This window comes from Oreochromis aureus, linkage group 9 (assembly GCF_013358895.1).
Source record: "Oreochromis aureus strain Israel breed Guangdong linkage group 9, ZZ_aureus, whole genome shotgun sequence".
NCBI classification, from domain to species: Eukaryota; Metazoa; Chordata; class Actinopteri; order Cichliformes; family Cichlidae; genus Oreochromis; species Oreochromis aureus.
The window spans coordinates 24857890-24879034 of NC_052950.1; the positions used below are offsets into that span (position 1 = coordinate 24857890).

General features: G+C 39.6%; 1 protein-coding gene across 2 annotated transcripts in view; it reads right to left on the reverse strand.

Moving 5' to 3' along the window:
* Positions 1–533: 533 nt before the first annotated feature.
* Positions 534–21145, reverse strand: part of myo3a (myosin IIIA) — a 65171-nt gene continuing 44559 nt past the window's right edge. For both annotated transcript variants that reach the window (XM_039617146.1, XM_039617145.1), the window contains 13 exons: positions 20813–20895; positions 18107–18187; positions 17398–17603; positions 17192–17303; positions 15970–16132; positions 15798–15884; positions 15589–15712; positions 14305–15508; positions 14062–14212; positions 9907–9998; positions 8102–8142; positions 3356–3667; positions 534–1137 (listed from right to left, as the gene is read on the reverse strand). In XM_039617146.1, the coding sequence (XP_039473080.1) occupies positions 1023–1137; positions 3356–3667; positions 8102–8142; positions 9907–9998; positions 14062–14212; positions 14305–15508; positions 15589–15712; positions 15798–15884; positions 15970–16132; positions 17192–17303; positions 17398–17603; positions 18107–18187; positions 20813–20895 (2771 nt within the window). In that variant the 3' untranslated portion in view covers positions 534–1022. The remainder of the gene's footprint in view (positions 1138–3355; positions 3668–8101; positions 8143–9906; positions 9999–14061; positions 14213–14304; positions 15509–15588; positions 15713–15797; positions 15885–15969; positions 16133–17191; positions 17304–17397; positions 17604–18106; positions 18188–20812; positions 20896–21145) is intronic.

Here is a 21145-nt window from a genome sequence, read left to right on the forward strand (position 1 = left end):
TTTAAATCATTTGTCTGTGAATCCTGTGTGTGGAGGAAGCTGTAACAGTTTTTCTCTTGTAGTCTGCATTTTGTCAGGATTTCTTCAGCCCTACGTGTTTTTGTGCCACTGTGCACTGTGTGCAGTCAGCATGTAGCTGGGGATTCACTAACAGCCCCTGAGGGGGGCTTCTCTTTCAAAAATGTCACATAAAGGTCAGAGGTCGAATCTGGCATCAATATTCAAATAAATACATAAATAAAAAACATTCTGTCCTTCTTACTTTTCCACCAAATATTCACAAGAATCCAAGGCTGTCATTTGGGTGAATGTTATTTCATATGTAGTGATTATTGCGCACAAAGCAACAATAACGCGGGATGGGGGACAATGTGAGGAATTGATGTACTTTATGTACACAGGCAATGAAACACTGAATGTCTTTGCATTTTTCCTTCTACGTTATTCATTTTGCAGGGTAATGACAAGCTTGCGATTTCGGCTAATTTGAGCGCAGCGAACTGAAAATAATGAAACGGGACGAGGAATTTAATATATTTTTTTGTTTAAGTGAACAAACTGAACATTTGAGCAGATAAAATAATGTACATTCTTCACAATATGAAGCTGATTAAACTTCGGAATGACCTGAAATGCAAAGTTTTAAGAGCACAACCTGCAAATTCTTTGAAAGAAAATAAAGATATCGAAGAAAAAACATTGGAAATACAGAATACCAGTAACTAGACTGTTGGTCTCATAAATAAAACCTTATTTTACAGCAAGTTTAAAAGTATGACATCTTGTTATTTACATTGACTGTACTCTGTGTTCACTGTATGCATGGAAATCAATACATTTTGTCCAGTTAAGTCCAGAGGAGTTTCATTTCTTAGCCAAACTGTTGTACAATGTGTCTGAAGATCAATAAAATAAATGAAACATCTGCTGTTGTTAGCAGGACACCAGAACACACTGCCACATGGTGCGTTCAGTGATCCCGACCGATCAAGTCCCGAATAGCCAAAAGTCACTTCCTGTATTCAGTAACGTTTGATCAGCCTTTGTCGCTGCGAGGTCTTCCTCAGCAGATGTCTGAAGTCATATGGATTCTCTTCAGTCCGGCTCTCTGTGGAGGCCATTCTGGGAACAGAGCGCCTGTCGATTAAACAAAGGAGACAAATTTCAGCACAAAGAGATAAAAACAGAAATGCTGAACACAAGGTAGGAAGTGGGGATGTAAACAAACAAACAAACAAAATTAAATGGAAAGGAGATGAAAAGATTCATGTTCAGAGTTCAAGGTTTTCATACTGGTTATCATATTTGGGCCATTTATCATGAGCTGTCCAAGGGAGCGGCCAAGCTGAAGGGAAAATAGATTAAATTCATACATGAATTTATCCTTCGAGCAAGTAGAAACTAAAATTCAAAAACCAGACTCATAAACAGAGGTGCTGGTACCTCACAAGTCCTATTATGGAGTAAGGATGTGGCCAGACTAAAACTACAAATCAAGTAGCTGATTTGTAGTCCTGATCTGAAGAATCTTTATTAATATCTTTTTGTGACAGGCAGCTGAATAGCACTGAAAAATAATGGAAAGTTGAAGTGCCAAAAGCTGCAGTTCCTCAAACAGCCACTTGAGGCAGACTGCAGTAAGTTTATGTTAAACTGAACAACTTTCTGTAAAAATAAACATGTTTACACCCCAGTTGTTGGCTCTGAAGATAATTTAGCTCTTCATAAAAACTTTATTGTGGAGTGAAATTTTTATTATGAATCAGCAATTTAAATTTAGTCAAGGCTTAAAATTATGCATTATTATGGGTGAGACTGGTTTGAGTGACAGGTGGATGCAGGCTAGGCTGCTAATCTGTCTGCTAGGCTTCACCTCAGCTAATTAAAGTCACTGAACTGGAAGTCTTGACTGTGTTTGTGGTGTTTCTGCCTTTTGTAGCCTTTATGATGAAATTATTTGATCAGCTAAGTGATACAAACTCTCCAAGTCTACGCTTGTGATGAGTTAAAGTCTGGTATTTTATTTGCATGTTACAAAGCACTAATTAGTTGATATCTGTGCACTGTGCCTATACAATCAAGCACAATGTTAGAATTAAAGACAAGACAACTACATCACTATTTGTGAAGGAATTTCAGAATTTCTGTCTTATATCTGTGAGGTTCTGACTGGACTATGAATATAAGTAATTTATGCGAACTTCTGTTTAACGTGTAGACTGCAACAGATTAGCAACGAATGACAGCAATTTTCCTTATTATTATAAACACACTGCGTGTAATTATCTACTTGACCTCATTCAGCAGACTGACTTCATCTTATTGCCATTTTATCACCGACTTTAAAGCAGCAAAGTCACTTTGAAGAAAACAATTGACTGAGTTTTCATAGACTTGCTGTTAAGACTTTCAAAACTACAAAGTTTACTGTATACAGTTGCAATAAAATTGTAGCATGCCATGGTCTCTTATCACCATTGTCCTTACTGTAACTATAGCCTTACCAGCTAGCCAACATTAGCTGCTAGCTTAGCACTCCAGCCTCATTAAAATACGATCAGATGTGTCTCTTAAATCCAAGATGGAGCCAAAATGCTTCAGAAGTGGCTTCAGTGGGTGATATCATGGTGAGAACTTCCATCTTTCATATACAGCCTGTATAGCTTTGTCTTATTATGGTTATGTAGATAATGCTTTTCCTTCTTTCTGTAAACTAAGGTCTCACTTTAAAAATCATCTGAATTCACAGAGATTAGATTTATTTTTAAACAGTAGCAACAGTGGTAGCATTATTATGCTGAAGTAGAAACGTAACAAATTCAGTTAGCAAACATTAATAATGTAACTTGTGACTATATTTGTGAATGAGTAAAGCTGAACTTTAATAAATTGTACGTGCAGACGGTAACAAAGCGGTCAGCTGGACAAAAATCCTGAAGGCCATTACCTATCTTTCATCTGTTTCACATAACGCGAGTCAATGGAAATTATGACGAGATGGCTGGAAAAACAATCCCAAAAATGTCATAATGGGACCTCGTGGTTGGTATTGACAAAGATTAAAATGGCATCATAAAAAGTGGAAACTGATTTCCAGCTTAAAAGTGGTTCCACCTTGTTGAAGCTTATTGATGGTGCTGATTACAACATAGCTGAAAGTTATCTGTCAGGTGCTTTGAATGGGGTTGGTTCATGTTGCAGCTGCAACCTAGCTGGAGGTCTACAGTTGTTATTATTAAAAAAGCAGAAACAAGTAATTAATGCAGTCATGCACAGTTTCACAAAAATACAGGGACACTTTATAGGGCATGTACTTATTGCCAGAGACACCATGAAGAGGACATAAATGACACACCTGTTTTCTTTGGCAGATTTGGGATGCTCCGGTTCAGTGGTGGCCCTCTCTCGGATCTGTCGACTGGGAGCAGGCAGTCTCTGCTCTACAGACTGCCTCCTGTCCCCAAACTGCCTTCTATCCATAGATCGTCTCCTGTCCATGGACTGCTTCCTCTCTACGGACCGCCTCCTTTCCATTGACTGCCTCCTCCCTATAGATTGCTTCCTCTCAGGCATGGATGATGTGTTCTCTTTGGACATGGAGGGTTCAGAACGACTGGTAGAGAGGGCCGGGTAGTAGTGGTCGTCCACATCCAACAGTTTCCCTGAGCTACAGCAAAAATAAGAGGAGGACGGGGTCAGACAGACTTTAGAGTGTCATCAAACAGTCTTTAAACAGGTTCTCCGGATGCAAATAGACCACAGGTGTGACTGAAACCGGACGCAAATGCTGTAAAAATCAATGCAACACATTTCTCATAAACACAACAACCTTAATAGTAGATTTTGATCAAAGTTAAGTGCTTTCCCTCTCATTATGTTTTTCTTACTTTACGTTCAAATCTGATTATAAAGTCATTTGTTTAAGGTCAGATAAAACTCTTTTCAAGTTTTAATTTTAAAATTAAGAGCAGGCGCAGGTTGGCTATATGGACTTCAATACAGCTACCTCAGCAACTCTTTAAAGGAGACCATATGTGCTCATTTCATACTCAAATTTTTTTTTTGACTCGACTGAAGTAGCTCTGCATGAATCAGACTTCAAAATAATACTTGATTTTCTTATACTTGACTGTTGTGAAGCCCTTTGCTTCCTGTCTAAAATAAGTCAAAACATCTCCTTTAAGGCCACTCCCCTTTAGGCTAACTTTCCTTTGACTGGTTGCCCCTCATAAACAGAGGGTTTAAAGAGGGTGGAGCTATTTTGCTCACGTGCAGAGCTATTCTTTTTTCTAACTTTCGTCATCTATAAGCAGGTGTTTGAGATACTCATGATCTTCTCCATTTTGTGATTTTTTTTTTAGAAGCCACTAAATGCTGGCATCAATATAACTATTTCTTTATTGTAGAAAAGGAGAAAAATATTCTCCCCAAGTTAATTCACCAGCTGATTTAACATCTTTAAATTTTTTCTCTGTGATAGCAGTGACTTTAAAATTAACTGAGCAGCAGAAAGTCTTATTGAGAAGAGGATAATTATCGTCCTCATCATCCAGGTATCTGCTCACCAGACTATGTAAACTGTCCATCTGCACTGTGCAGCCCTTCTCTCAGCTGTCACTTTGACCTCCATTTGAACAGAAGTGTGAAAAGGACAGTTTCAATGTGCAGATCAATATGTCTCACACATTATTAACATAAGGTAGTAACCACTATCAGAATATATAGTCAGTACTGCCCAGTACACTGATCTCATTCTTACATTGTGATGTGTTTGAAGCCTGACCTGAACTTATCACTGTACGTTTGGAGGCGGTGTTGGCACACAATTATCCCACTGATGAATTACAATAAATGTGCTATTCTAAAGCTGAAATATATTTTATAATTACCTCCCCTGTCCTCTAAACTATTGGCTCGCTTATGTGATTGACACAGCAGGGACAAAGAAAAAACACAATGACAATGGCTAGCACAAGATTTTGATCTATTATATAAGAGCTATTAATTTTTTTTGTTTTTGTAGCACTGGATACAAATAATTCACAGAGGAATGCAGATGCTCAGTTTGTTTGTTAAGATGGCTCTGTGACAAAGACTTCAGGTTATACCTGGTCGTGTTTTAACTAGCTGAAGTACTGCCATTTCCTACAACATCCAACTGATTTTTCTTTTTTTATACGATATACAACTCAAACATTACTAACACCACAACATAAATTGATTGAATATCTCAAGGCACGTGCCACATTGAACTAACCAGATATGACACATTTAACACGCCCTTCTGAACCCCTTATTGACCTTGCAGTGGCAGCGCATGAGTCTTATTCAGGGATACCAGATAAAGGTATACCTGGGTTGGGCCTTGGCTTAGGCCTGTCACTATTCATAAAGTACAGCATATAGTCTTCACTGTTGTTTTATACTGTATCCATCCATCCATCCATTCGCTTCCGCTTATCCTTTTCAGGGTCACGGGGGGCGCTGGAGCCTATCCCAGCTGTCATAGGGCAAGAGGCACGGTACACCCTGGACAGGTCGCCAGTCTGTCGCAGGGCCAACACACAGGGACAGACAACCATTCGCACTCACATTCACTCGCACATTCACACCTAGTGGCAATTTGGATTATCCAATTAACCTATCCCCACAAGCTGCATGTCTTTGGACAGTGGGAGGAAGCCGGAGTACCCGGAGGGAACCCATGCAAACACGAGGAGAACATGCAAACTCCACACAGAAAGACCCCGGCCTGATGGTGGAATTGAACTCAGGACCTTCTTGCTGTGTGGCAACAGTGCTAACCACCGTGCCACCGTGCTGCTGTTTTATAATGCATTATCTCAATTTTTGACTTTGATTGTTCAGTAATCTAAAGCTCTGAAATCACTCTTCATTTTTTGTACTGGCTAATGAGCCAGGTCAGAAAATAAATGGGGGCTCGTCCGGGATCTTCTGGATTCTTCTGGGTTGACTAAACATTAGAGTTTCTTTGATAAGGTGAGAGAAGCTTTGAGTAGTGACTGAGCAAACTTTCTTTTCTTTTTTTAAAGCTAGGTGGCTATTCTGCCATTTTACAAGGCACTCAATCCAAAATAAAGAAGTGGCTTATAAACTGGGTCAGAACATAAACGGCGGGGGGCTCGTCTGGGATCTTTTGAATTCTTCTGGGTAGACTAAAAATTCTTTTTTCTTTAATTTTTGGGAAGGTTGACTTTATATTTCTGCCTTTCTACACTTGATTTTACTCATATAATTTACATAGACATGAAGTACATAAATGCATTACCACCTCCTTTCAGAGATTACTTCTAATTACTGTTGTCATTACTGATTTATGTAGCCATATATGGCTTTAGGGACAGCAACAGCCATATATCACTCCAGACTGAAAGTGAAATTGTTTTAGACATTTATTGTTTCTGGAGAATTAATTATTCATTTGATTGAAGTGAAGTACCTTGATATGCACACGGAAGCATTTTTGGATGACTTCCCAGCATTGTATGCTTGATGAGCAAGATGAATGCAACTTGTGGGGTATCTAATTTCAGACCAAAATCAACATGGTGGCCTTTTTTGTAAACATTCTCTTACACTGAGAAGTAAAGCTATTGAGGTAAGAAATAGCCAATGTCTAAGTCTGGCCTCATTTTAGAACACAAAAGGTTAGCTCACAGTTAGCTTTTTATGAGTTGTCATCACCAAGTAGCCAAGACCGCAGGTTAGTGGGTCTGTGGTGTAGTGGTTAACACATTTGCCATTTACACAAAAGATCCCTGGTTTATTTCTGGCAGGAGATCCAACCGCAGTGTGTCATATGTTAGTGTAGTCCTGGAAAAATGGGAAGTTTGCTTCAGGAAGATGTGGTGTAAAATGTTATCACCCCTTGGGGAAATAAGCAGATGGAAGACCATTTCATACCAACAAGAAGCAGGCAAATCTAAATGTCCTGAATTCTAATAACTTAGATAACAAATTAAAAAAAAAAAAATAGGGTTACAGGCCTTTTTAATGCTCTAAGCAAATATTAGCCACAAGCATACATTAACCTATAGCTGCAGACTTGTTTGAAATGTCCCAAATAATATGACAGAATTAATTATGCACTGAATGCACAATGATTACAGACATATTTTTGAAATGCAGTGTGGTGAGAAGCCTATAAGGTTTCACAAGCTTGAAATAGGCTGAATAACCAATCAACTTGTAGATTTCAGAGTGCTGATAGTGGTACTAAAATATAGATATCTGTGCTATGCAATCACACTTTCCCTCCCCATTTCTCATGTGTGTCTTCACTCTCATTTACTATCATCACGTCAGTATACTCTCCAGCTTTCTATCCCTATCACCCACGTTTTCCCATTTCCCAAGCCCAATTGCTGTCAGCTTCAGCCAGAGACGCTATTGTTCCTGCTGACCTTCTCATCCTTAATGATGCATGTAAACTGCTCCTGTCCATCGCTGGCTTTATTTATTTGCTAACAAATTATTACCCTTGATGTTTAGCACTGTGTTGTATTGTGTGTGTCCACATCAAGGTGGCTCAGTGTGTGTGTGCATGTCTGTGTCTCCTCAGACTGCTGTGATAAAGTACCCAGGCCCCTGCTTGTTCAGCCAGCCCTATCGGTCTATCTTCAACCCCTCACTCTGTGCGGGATGCTCACCTTGTGGCCTGTACGGCACATACATATGCATGACTGTACACATCCACAGATACTTTGTGGTTTCATTTTCTTTTCTTTAACAAAAATGCTGAAAACATTTACCAGTATATTCGAAACATGTCACATAATGCAGAAACCCACAGAACAACTCCTATAAATGATACCAAACCACCAATTTGGGATTCCTTATGTTAAATTTCTCCAGGAATATGATATTCAGCCAATGTAAAGAGGTAAAAGATGAGGGCAATTAATTTAACTGTGGATGTGTGTATCGCTGTGGATCATTAAGTTTGGACCCAGACACTGTCCCTATGTTGGCGCCAGGCTGTAGTTGTGACCATGGCCCATGAGTAGCAAGCAAGGAGGCAGCATGCCAACCTCATAAAACAGTAGCTAATAGGTTGTTAAAATAAGAGTGGGACACTTACCCCTCTTTCCTGGGTTTGCGTTTATCATCTTGGACAGACCGCTGAGTGAAGAGAGATGGAGAACTGATTATTAAATGTCAAACAGCCAACAGTAATATCTGGATGGATTTACCCACAAACACTCTATATTCATGGTTTCTAGATGACATATCTTGTTGTATAAGATGGTGACATATCATCTTATAGGAGAGCATTACCACTAATCACAATCAACTAATCTAGAGAAAAAGACAACAACTTGGCAATAATGCTTTAAACTGAAGCATGATGGTCACTGATGTCTATCAGAGGCATTTCAGTGAGAAACGTCAGATAAAATACCCTCACTAGCCACTTTGTTAGCCAAACTGCACATTAACGCAAGTATCTAATCAGCCAATTTTATTGCACCATATAGACACAACCTGCTGAAGTCCATACTGATCATTGGAATGGGGAAGAAAGTAATTTAAGTGACTTTGAATGTGGCATGGTTCTCTGTCATATCGAGATGGTACATATGGATACATATGGAATATGTAACGGAGTGGAGAGATAGTCTCTCACTCAGAGAACCAAGGTTACGATGTAACCGTACGTTATTGGAGCCAGACAGGCTGGTCTGAGTATTCCAGAAACTGCTGATCTGCTGGGATTTTCCCACACAACTATCTCCAGGTTTTCCAGAGAATGGTCAAAAAAAGAGAAACAGTCGAGTCTGAGGCAATTCTATGGGTCAGCGCTTTGTTGATGTCAAAGGTCAGGGGAAAATGCCCAGACTGCTTCAAGTTTACAAGCAGGCAACAGTAACTCAAATAACCATTTGCTGCAATCAAGGTATGCAGAAGAGCATCTCATAAAGCACAACATGTTGAAACTTGAAGAACATGGGCTACAGCAGCAGAAGAAAAAACATTTTCTGGTCTAATGATTTCTGATGCATTATTCAGGTGGTAGGGTCAGATCTGGGTGTAAACAACATGAAAGCATGGCTCCATCCACCATGGTATAATGGTGTCACTGTACATTTTCTTGGCACACTTTGAGCCTTGTAGTACCAACTAAGCCTCATTTAAACTCAATAGTTAGCTTTGCTATGAAGAATTTAGGTTATTCTGAGGGTAAAAGAGGGCCCAATCTCATAGTAGCTAATAAAGGGTCCAGCGAGTGGATTTTTTTCCCCTTAGTCATATGTTTTCTGTCACATGTCTCTTTTTAATGGGATACACCACCATTTTAGTGGCTGTTCTCTCATACTTTCAACAATGCAAAATGAAACATTATTTAAATACTAATTCCACTAAAGTTTAACGGAATTCTTCTGTTTTAAAACTACTTGAGCAAATGTGAAAGCACAGTCATCGATTTAGTAAAAGTCTGCTGCTTTGAGTGTTGAATGCCTAAATGTCTAAAGAGATCGTCAATCTAATTATCGATTAGGTGGACTGTATCTGCAGTATTTACTACACTACATAACAAACAGAACAGTAAACAACAATCAGGTGCTATTGTGCACCAAAATGATGAAAGATTTCTAACAATAAACACTGAATAAAAAGGGACTACTTTTAGTACAAAAGGGAAACTTCTGAAGAAAATCACTCCATTGACAAAAATACTTTTCCAGACAGCTTCATAATAGTCTGATATTTCTCACCTTGGCAACATACGGTGTGTGGTAAAGAGCTCTACTACAGGGTAAAATTTGTCAATCAATAGTGCATTATTAAAGCTACATGCTGGGAAGGTGGTTACAGGTGCAGCTGACGGCAAAGCTTTGTTGTAGAAAATATCTGAAATCATTCGCCGCCTTTTCTTAGACTTACATGAATCAGGTTGTAATAGGTGGAGTCCTCTGGTGTATTCAAGGTCTTTGGCTGCTGGTTCCTGCGGGGGGTTCTCGACAATCTTTTGTCAGCTGAAAAGTAACACACAGTTTAATGCATCCGGCAGTGGTTTTGCTGATGATAATGGGGCAAATGAGGCTGACAAAAACACACAACTTTACTTCCTGATAAACTCTCAAAATATCTTCAACACACAATCAGTTTGCATTTTTTTTAAGTGTCAGTTTGTTTTCATGGCATGCCCACCACTGCTGCAGCCTCTTATTTCACAAAATTACTCTTAGCTGAAGTATTTTGGGGCATTTTCTTCCCTTCTTAAAGAGCAAACATGGCAGATGAGATGGGGGATGGTGAGACAGAGACGACTGCCCAGAAATTGCTGCCTTCAAATCAGTTTGTATTTCCACCTTTTTACTTCCTACTTTTCACAGAATATGTTTCTGCAACCTTTAATAACAAAGAGTGCTGCTGTAAAATACAGATTTCTGGAAATATATAAGGATTTATGTTAGCATTATGGTCAGTTGGAGAGGAGGCAGGTATTTCTACCCTGTGATGGATTTCTGCATCTGGAGTTTAGCCTCAGCAATTTATAATATTTTTCTCCTTGCAAGATTCCAAATAAATTACAGTACAAACTGAACATATAACATGCACATAATGATGTGTATTTGCATTATGTTATATATTTTTTTTAACTTTTGACAGATGACTTTAGAGAGAAGTCGTGAAATGAAAGATGACTAGATTCAAAGCAAGAACCACCACTGCTGTCCAGATGAATGATACAGGTATAAACATTTGATGTTATATATTTCAGTTATATCTTACTCAAGATTATTGTGTCATTTTTATGAGGCTCAAGAATATTTTTTAGTGTATATTTTCTAAGGCACTTGTGGAAGTGCAGTGTTTGATAACTTCGTAATGATCCATGTTTAATTCCGAGTACGGTATTTGAACATGTAGTGATTGGGTGGGCAGCTTTCATGCCTGACATCTCCCACCTTGCAGCGGCTGTACTGCAATCTATCATGTTTGTCATACATGATGTACTGTATCAACAACCCTCATCTATGTTATTGCAATTATAAATATATTACAGTGACCTTTGTTTGATGCTCATTATTAATCGCTGTTCACATACGGGAAAAAAACAATCCATCACGTACAGAAGCTCTCAGGTGAAGAAGGTAAAAAGTTTGTAACATTATTGAACAACTCCATCCAAAGGTCATTCTGAATTGCAAACAAGTAAAGCCAATTTTACGCACCTACTTATTACTTCTTGCCATAATTGTTGGAAATGCTAACTCACAAAACATGATTAACATCTGATGACCTTTCCTGAAGAACAATGTGACTGGGATTCCTCTGCTTTCACTCTGTGTGTGTGTATTGCAAATGATTTTGATTTATTATGTCAGTGAAATTCATGAGGACAGATTAGCGCCGTCAATGGAGAAATGACTTTGTGAAGCTGAAAAGGATAATTTCATAGGAGTTGGACTAGCCCCTGGAAATAACACTGATAATTCATTCTGCTTTACCTCAGGCAATGCACTGTGCTGGAGAAGAGTCTGTAAAGGGCAAACATGCCTGGATTAAAGAAAGACTGTTATCTGTGTAGCTCACTCTGTGATACCACTCCTTTGTCTGCATATCTGTACACTGCCGCAAGTTAGCTTAGCCTAGCGTACAGACTGGGAACAAAAACATCTATTCAGGCTCTTTCTGAAAGAAAACAAACTGAGTAAGAGCCATTAAATGTTCTCTAGTTAACACACTCTCACTGGCCATTGTATTAGGTACTTCTGTTGAACTGCTTGCTAATGTAAATAGCAGAAGTGGGATGTGTAGCCAACAAATCAGCAACTGTGTAATGCCAACATGGACCAAAATGTCTGAGAAATGTATTCTGCACCTTGATGAATTTATGTCACAAAGAAGAAAAATTACTTGGAAAGATCAACGAGGATATAACCCAGTGCTATTGAGTAGTACCAGGTTATCAACGACAACCCACATAGCAGACAGGTCTGGCCCAGATCTGGTGTCAAGCCGGTACTGCTGGCTGACTTCCGGCATGGTAAGTGGTATGTCATCGAGATATGGGCCAGGCCTGGCGTAGATGGCACTGTCTATGTGATGCCATGCCACATCTGGCCCGATTGTGGTTTGGTGTATGTGGCCCAGGCTCATAGAAAACAGGTCTGGCCCGGATCCGGCATCAAGCTGGCACTTCTGACTGACTGGTGTCATGGCAGGGTGTATGTCAACCAGATGTGGGCCAGGTCTGGCAATGATGGCACTATTTATGTTCCTATTTTCCTATTTTAGTTAGAAGACAGAAATGCTATGTTTCAATATGATGCTGCTATGGTAGCCAATGTTTCAAATGCAGGTTTGACAGGTTTGTGAGTGTACACTTTATCCAAAACCTAGTGAGGGTCTACTACCTCCTGGCTGTAGCTCAGGAGGTAGAGCAGGTCACCTACTGATCGGAAGGTTAGTGGTTTGATCCCTGGCTCCTCCAGTCTGCATGTCAAGCGTGTGAATGTGTATGAATGTAGTTAGGAAGTACTCAGTTTAGAGAAAGTGTGAATGGGTGAATGTGTCATGTTGTATAGAGCACTTTAAGTAATCCGGGAGAGTAGAAAAGCGCTATATAAGAATCTGTTACTCAAGGTACACATTAGGCTGACATCTGGGGCCAGAGCTGAAACTGTTCTGGGCCACCAGTGTGTCTGCAACTGGCCTTGTGCTGGCCCATGTGTGGGCCAGATCTGGGACACCAAAGGGCCGTCATTCTTTGCGGTATGTGGGCCATGTGTAACCACATTGTGTGGGCCAGATCCGGGCCATACCAATTTTGCTATGTGGGTAAGTGAAGGAAAAAAATAGAACACTCTTCTGCAAAATTAAAAAAATATTTGAAATCAAAGAAATACAAGATCATTCAATACATTCAAAGCATACAGTCTGAAACTCAAAGGCTTTACGTTATTCATTTGTCTGTGGGCAGTATCCTTTTGTGGCTGGCTTTTGGTTTCGTCTCCTCCTTTTAGGTTACTCCTTTCATATTACTCTTTAGGGTACTAGTCAAACAATGAATATGTATGCATAATACAAAATTAATTAAAATGTGGGCTTTTCTGGTGACAGGTAAAAGTTAAATGCTACAGTCTTACTGAAGGTACCCTGGTATACTGTTACAGCTTCCAAAACAGAAGTGATTATTCAAAATGTTGACTACTAAAAAATTTAAAACTTTACAAACAGAGCATAACAAGGCTATCACACAAGATTAAAAAGGTACTGCAAATCCAATGCCCTTGTAATAAAACTCAAAAAGACTCTAAAGCTTGATAAAAAGCAAAATAATTCTGATGGTGACCAAATATGATCCTTCATTACATAAATATTAGATTGTTTACTTGAGACACCTGAATGTACAATGACAGCTGTCATCTTTATTTTTGCAAAGGGAACTTTTCAAATTGCTGCCTCACTCCATTGACCACCCCAAAAGCAATTACAGATATCACCCATGCAAATCAAATGTTATCTTTGATGACACATGAAGAAGAGAAATGCTTCCTGTTTTGGCACTTGACCTTCTCAGGTTTCCTAATCTAATAGAGCTGCAGGACACAGAAAGAAGATACTGTCCATCAGTAACATGGCCATCTACCCTGAGAAGTCAGCAATAAAATCTCCTTGGTTTTTTTTAGCAATGAAAATTAAAGAACTGTGAAAAAATAGCTGTAATTTATTATCCTTGAACTAAAAAATAGTGAATGAGCACCCACTCCTGGCCCAAATTGTTGTTTTCAGTCAAAGTTTGAATAGAACTAATAGCTCAGTCGCACTTTGACATCTTTCGGTCAATGGTTCTGAGCGCAGTTTGGCACCATGTCCATTATCTTCAGTTCAGCAGACTGAAAAAGGCTACCAAAAGCTGAGTAGACAGTGAGAATGGACAGACTGTCTTTCTTAATTATCTGAAGGTCCAGTGCATCAAAAGCTGAACCAGAACTTCAAATTAACTTTGGGTCAATCCATGACAGCATTATGAATTGTTTTTATTGCTTTATAATCTGTTTTTCACCAAGCCAACCTCACTTATCTTACTTGAATGGCGACGCTGGGGAGTGAAGCCACCATTGATTGCGTTTCCTCTCACAAACAACATGCCATTGTTCTCGGGGTTTGATTGATGGGCCTGGATGATCTCATTCAGCTTCTGCTGCAGAGTCAGAAAGTCCTCAGACGTCTTTGCGATCTGTTGGAGAGATTAGAAGGAAAAGCAATATAAGACTGGAAAGAAAATGACAAGAGAGTGAGTTTTCAACAAAATCTGTTTGAGGCTATAACCTGTCTGGAGAAACTCTCCAGCCTTCTTGTCTCTTTCTGCGCAACTTCCTTGTTGGCCTTCAGGTTCTTCCTGTCCTTGTACCCTCTGAAGTTACTCTGGATCTTCACTGCGGCATGTTCTTCCTCCAGTCTTTGTTTTTCAACATCTGTCTCATCTTTACGTTCAATTACCACATCAGTGATGTCCACAGCCTCCTGTTCTGCATCAGTGGGAGTCCCAGATTCCTCCTTAGCTTTCAATTGCGCTTCCCTCTCAGCTTTCATTTTCTTTCGGTCCCGGTGGCCTCTGAAGTTACTCTGGATGACAGTAGCTGCTTTCTCTTCATCCAGCCCTTCTTGGTTCTCACTAGAAATGTTCTCCTGGGGTTCTGGAAGAGATTCCTCTGTCTCTTCCTCCTTTGGAGGCTCTGGTGGAACATCTTTCTCCTTCTGCCTTTTCTTGGGGAGCTTTCCCTCCTCTTCGAGTCGTTTGCGTTCCATATGGCCTCTGAAATTGCTCTGAAGGACTACAGCCGCTTTGGTCTCATGTGCATCTTCAGCTGCTGTCGAGTCTTCTTTTTCTGCCTCGTCACTACCTGGTTCCTTTTCCAGCACTTCGTCCCCTGCAGGACTTTTTGCTTTCTGTTTCTTAGCTGGGATTTTGCCTTCTTCCTCTAATTTCTTACGCTCTTTGTAGCCCCTGAAGTTACTCTGGAGAACAGTGGCCGCCTTGGTTTCCTCTTCTAAATCAGCAGCTTCCTCACCTGCAGTTTTTTTCTGTCCACCATCCTCCTGCTCTTCTTTTTTAGGTTCAGCATCCTGAATCACTGCTTCCTCTGCCACTTCTGTGTGCTCATCTTCTGGCACCTGAGTATTATCACTGTCATCATTCTCCTCTGCTTCATAAGTACTTTCTTCATCTTCCTCATTCTCCTCTTGTTTATCAGCGGACTTTTCACCTTCTCCTTCTTTGCTAGCCAACTCTTGGACATCTTTTTCCTGTCCCTCTTCCGCTGTTGCATTTGGCAATTCCAGCTCTGCCCCAGCCATCGTCTTTTTTCTCTCCTTAAACTTTTTTCTCTCTTTGTAGCCCCTATAGTTGCTTTGAAGAACCACTGCAGCTTTAGTTTCCTCCTCCTCGTTCTTTGCATCATTTTCTGGTTTTGCTATCTGTTCCTCATTTTCTTTCGAAGCAGTCTCTGCTTTCTCTTTCTCTCTGGCTTCCCTGGAAGCAAAATGGACACATTTATGTTAGAAAAAAAGACATTTCACTGCTGCTTTGTGCATAGCTTCCATCTCTCTTACAGCTTTCTTTTAAAGCTCTTCCTTTCTTTATGCCCTCTGTAGCGAGCCTGAATCTTGGTTGCCGCTTTATTCTTCTCATCTACCATCTCTTTGTACCTCTTTTTCACGAGATAGCCTCTGCAAACTGAAGAAGAAAATGGAACAAGGGTAAACCAATATAATACGCACCACATATAGATAATGTAACTAATTTAATATCAGACTCCTACCAGCCTGAAACTGGATGATGAAGGCCTCCAACTTTGCTTTGCTTTTCTCATCAGCTACCCTCTTCCGAGCTTGATGGCCTCTGTATGCTGCAGGACAAAAAAAATAAATTCTATGCCTCCTCTATAACTTGTTGACATTCTGGTACACAACCAGCGTGCACAGTTTACTAACCTGACTGCAGCACCAGGGCACTCTGTTCTCGCTCTTTTAATATCCGCCGGTACCGCTTGGCTCCAAGCCAGCCTCGAACGCAAGCCTGGACCAGGATGATTCGCTGTGTGGCCTGCTGTACCATCAGATTCAGATGTTCAACGTGGTAATACTTGAGAAACACCTAAGCCAAGAGAGATAAAAACAACTGTTAGTCATTCAAATATAAACTTAACACTGTGAGTTTAGCCTCAAATGCAGAATCACGCAAGCACTGTTGGATTCATTTTTCAGGCAAGATAGTGCAGAAGTTATTGTTCTTTCACAGCAGGAGATTTCTGGGTTCAACAAGTTAAGGTACCTTTTTATGTGGTGTGTGCATGTGCCCATATGAATGCATATAAGTCTCTTAGCGTAAAGTGTTTTAAGTTGTTATCAAGATTAGAAAAGTACTAAATAAATGCTAATCCATAAAGCAGCAGAAAATAAAGCATTGGAAAGAAAGTAGCCTTCACTAAACTGGCTTCAGTTTGCAGTAATATTAACCCTAACCCTAGGTAATCAGAATATGTAAAAATACTGGCAGCTGTCAGTGCTACCCCTTAGCCTCCTAGTTAATGCACCTAAGGTATAAATTTGAAAATCTGACCTCTGACCTTGAGATCATGTCATCAGGAGTCAAACTTCTCCAAGATATTCAGGAGCTGTACATACTGGATGAATTTGAAAATCATCTAATTCTCTACTGAATGTGTTCACAAGATTTTCAGAAAACCTGACCTTTGACCATAACCTTGAGAAAGAGGTCAATGAGATTCAAAGTTGTCCAGCGTCTTTAGTGGATACATCTATGGTATGAATTTCAAAATCTAACGTTGCCTCGTTCTCAAGTTATTTCATACAGAAACTTGAGGGTCCATGCCACTCAACCACCTGACCACTAGGCAGGGTGACGACCACAGCCCATCAGCCTTTAACAGCTGTGGGATAATCACTTTTGTTATTGAATTGTTGACTCAAGTCTATGATATTTTATGATGATGATGTTTGAAATGCTCTTTGGTTATGAATTTAAAACTAAAAAAGTCCAAAGCACATTCTTTTATTTTGATGCCTTGTTTAACCTAAATGCCTTGGGTATACAAACCTTCATCTGGAGTCCTTTATTAACTTGATTTGAATCTATTCATGACCATAACGTGTGAAAAAAAGCAGTAAACACCACATTAAAATCTCTCCTTACCTTTGTCTTTCCCATGGCCCAGTTTTCCAGCTTGGCCTTCTCCAGTATTGCAGCGCATGTTTCTGGAGTCGCAGCGGGCTCCTCGTTAGCATGGTAAGCCAATAAGTAGTACCTGCAGCAATCAATGTAATTATCTGGACACTAATATCAAGGGTCTACACGCTGATTTTGTAATCAATTCATAAGCTCTGCTTTTTACCACTGACCTCTTAATGAAGTTAGCAAACAGGATGCGGTGAGAGTAACCCTGGCGTCTGATCTTGGCAGTCTCCAGAACACCAGTATATCGAAGCTGGACCAGAACCTTTTCACGGTCAAACTTGTTGGCATGGCGATCGTTGTTGGGCTTGATGCAGCGTACAAAGTGAGGCTGACCTGCTACCATCTTGGACAGAAGGTCCATCAAAGAGTACTAGAAGGAGCAGAAGAAGAAGATTATTAGGGGTAGTTGTGGTAAATATATGGTAGTTATAATGTCTCTGGTGAGAGACAAGGCACTCAAAGAAAACCAGCTAGAAATTTATGGTACAATTCTATAATGGTAGATGGTGGTTATCCAGCCCCTGGCCCTAAAAGAGTATCTAAATATCTGAGTTTGTATGTATAATTTCTATGTTTGTATTTATAATTCTGACCCTGTGTAGAAAATCCAAAATAAATGCATACATCTTTAAGGACTTTTTAAAAGTCCTTAAAGATCTATGCTGTACAATCATTCCACCCTGGAAACAAAACCTTTAAAAGAAATTATTAAAAGCTCAAAATTACTATGAGATCATGCTCATGATGAGTGATGAGTGTATACTGAGTACAACTGTATTTGTTTGTTAATTTGTGGCTCTCTCTAAAAACTTCCCAAATAACTGATCCAAGCAAATAAAATAAAATAATTAAAAAAACATGTTCAAATCTTACTCTGAAGTAGGAGGCCACTGTCTGTGTTCTCATGTTGGTGGTTTCTCTAGGGTGGTAAGGCGTGTCTCCAGATTCACCTGGCTATAAAAAACAAAAAAACATAAAACATATCAAAAAGGCCAGTAATACCGACTATATGATATAATACTACTCTCTATATTTTCTGCTTGTACAGTATGGATATCCGACTAAATAATAAGTCATGTATGCGGTTTATCTTTTTTCTCCTGTGCAAATTTTACTCCAAATATTTGATTGTGCTTTGGAAAAACCACCAATCACCGTTTTCATTTGCTTACATCAAGCAAGAATTTTTTTGCAGGCTTTAACTCCAGAGAACGCTGCAAAAGAGACGCATAAAGTGGATAAACAAGTAGTTCCAAATCAAGAATATGGTCTACTTATATACAACAGTGTTACACTCAAATCAGTCACACGTCAATGACTCAATGCTTAAAAACTGCTTAGAAAAAAACAAAACAAACAACATCCCCCAAAAACAGACAGCTACGTAAAAATAAAAAAAAAATTAACCACTTAATTGTCCTTTACCACATATTTGGTAACATTTTAATAAGCTCTACATCTAATTCTCAGCACAAACACAACGGGGAGAAGACCACCTTTATAGCACACCATCAGCCTAATGCTGTTTTTTAGCATTTAAATCGCTCATCGTGTCTTCTCAAGAGAAAAACCTTTGATGAGCTTTTTTCCTAAAATATGCAGATGAATGGAAATAAATTCAAGAACTAATCAAACAGTTCTTGTAAATGTAGCCGCTGTCGATTGGTTTTAGGTGAGCAAATGGCTTTGAGGCTTACATTTAGCAATGGTGTACGGCTGCAATCTAAACTAATTCACACCGGCACGTAAAGCCACGTAATTGAGTTGCCAGGAGGAGTTTTATTTGGATACTGGCACCTGAAAGAGTCAGGCTGATTACGGAATGCTTGGAGTGCAAAATTTAAAGTTTTAGCACTGTTTTAAAAGAATTTTTAAAAAATGGATTGACTATGTAAGCCATTTTTCTGAAATTGCTTAGCAGAATTAGGCATGGTGCTATAAACACAAATCCAGCACTGTGATGGATATGAACAAGTCTAGTAGTAGCACGGCATAAGAGATACATCAGAAGGAAGCAAGGGATGTTTTTAGGTGCATTTAGCATTTTGCAAAGCGAGGCTGCAAATACACATAATGACCTGCACAGAGACTTAATGCAGGAAAAATACCTTTAAGTAGACCTTTTATGCTCATTTCCAGCTCTATATTTTTAAGCTTGGAGTCTATTAAAATAGCTTTGAGTGATTCCCGTCAAATCACCCCCTGCTTCAGCTCTTTTCCCTCTTCCTTTAAGCCAACTATCATCTGATTGGCTGCCTCTCACAAACACATTATTTCAACAGCAGGTAGGCGGGGCCTCTGTTCAGACAGAGCTGTGTGCCTGAGATAACCACATTGGGGATACCTGCTCTCCTTGGCACCATAGCAAGCTTTTGGCTCATTAGGGGCTCATGCTGAACTAATATTTTAGAACTTTTGTCATGTTAAACATGAGGACCTATGGAAAGTTGTATATGATGACATATATAATATCATCATATCTTTGTTTTAAAACTGACTACTGTGCATTTTCAAAAAACCCAAACACGTTGATTAGCTTTCAGTTCTGGTTTTAGTTAATGAAATTACTATTTTGTTAACAAAACACAAATGAAATCACTTGTAAATCTCACAAATGGTTCCACTGATAACGCCAAGGAGAGAGCCATCTCTGATCTGATGGAAATCTGACTGGACAGAGGTAGATGAAGTGCTTCAACCTGTGCTTGAGAAATGTTTGTGGCAGCACCCCACCCTCCAGCTGTTTCAGCAGCACAATTCCACAGTAGCACAGTCCTTTCTGGATCAGAAACATATCCAGACACTTCTTTGGCCAGCATTTAATCGAGATCTGTCCCCTGTTGAACATGCCAGCAACACACTAGGTCAACGTGTTCATCAGTGGCAGCCACAACCAAGGACCACTGCACAGCTAATTCCTCAACAACAGATCCAGACACTTGGATTAGACAGTTGAGGCACAGAGGTCACCTCCTCAGGAGGTGTTTGCATCATGTCCAGAGGAGGCCATCCTGCAGGTTAAGTCTTGTATATACATATATGGTAGTTATGTTACTTGTGTTTCTTTTTTGACAAGTATATAAAATAGAAAATAAGGAAATGCATAATAGGTCCCTTTTCAGTTAGTTGAACTAAGTAACTTTAACTGTAACTATCTCAAACCAAGCTACAGGCCATTATATTGGGATCCAATTGGTCATTATAAGGATATCTAGAGTGAGGAAAGGGGTCTACACTGGGTATAGTTATACACACATCTTCATTACCTCGCTAAAAGAAAAAGAACTGTATAAACTTAGCACTCCCATCTTTTGAAACAGAAATGCAGTGAAAGAGAAAAAGAAAAAAGAAAGAAAGGTGAGAAAATAAATAAAATAAGCAGTAATTACAGTTGGGTAAAAACCGAGATAGAATAAATGGAAAACACAGTAGACACACAAGTAGCTGAACTGTAATTCAGCAGCAGGTCTCGACTGGAGTAGTGAGAGTAATAAGGAGAAAATAAATTGAACAACTTTTCAGAGGAAGTTCTTTATGTGGGAGATAATACAGTGATAATGCAGACAGTGCTGTAAGTACCTTGGCGAGGGTGACGGTGCGTGTCGGGGTCCGTGGGCTCCGTATTGTGTTTATGCCTTTACCCTTGGTGTGGGCAAGGTTGCCTGTGAAATGAATAGTGGATTAGAGAGTGAGTCAGTGAACAAACTGCCCTCAACAGAGGGAAGAGACTTAGTCACATCCATCTGAAGAAACAGAGCAGTGCACGTTATTTTAATCAGGTGGGATAATTACTGAGGCTACTTTTAGCCTAAACAGTAGGCTCCTGTCATGCTGAGAGTTACTGCTGATCAGGTCAGTGAACGGGACATCAGGTCATAAAGCACCACTGCTAAAAACAACCCCTTTAAAACT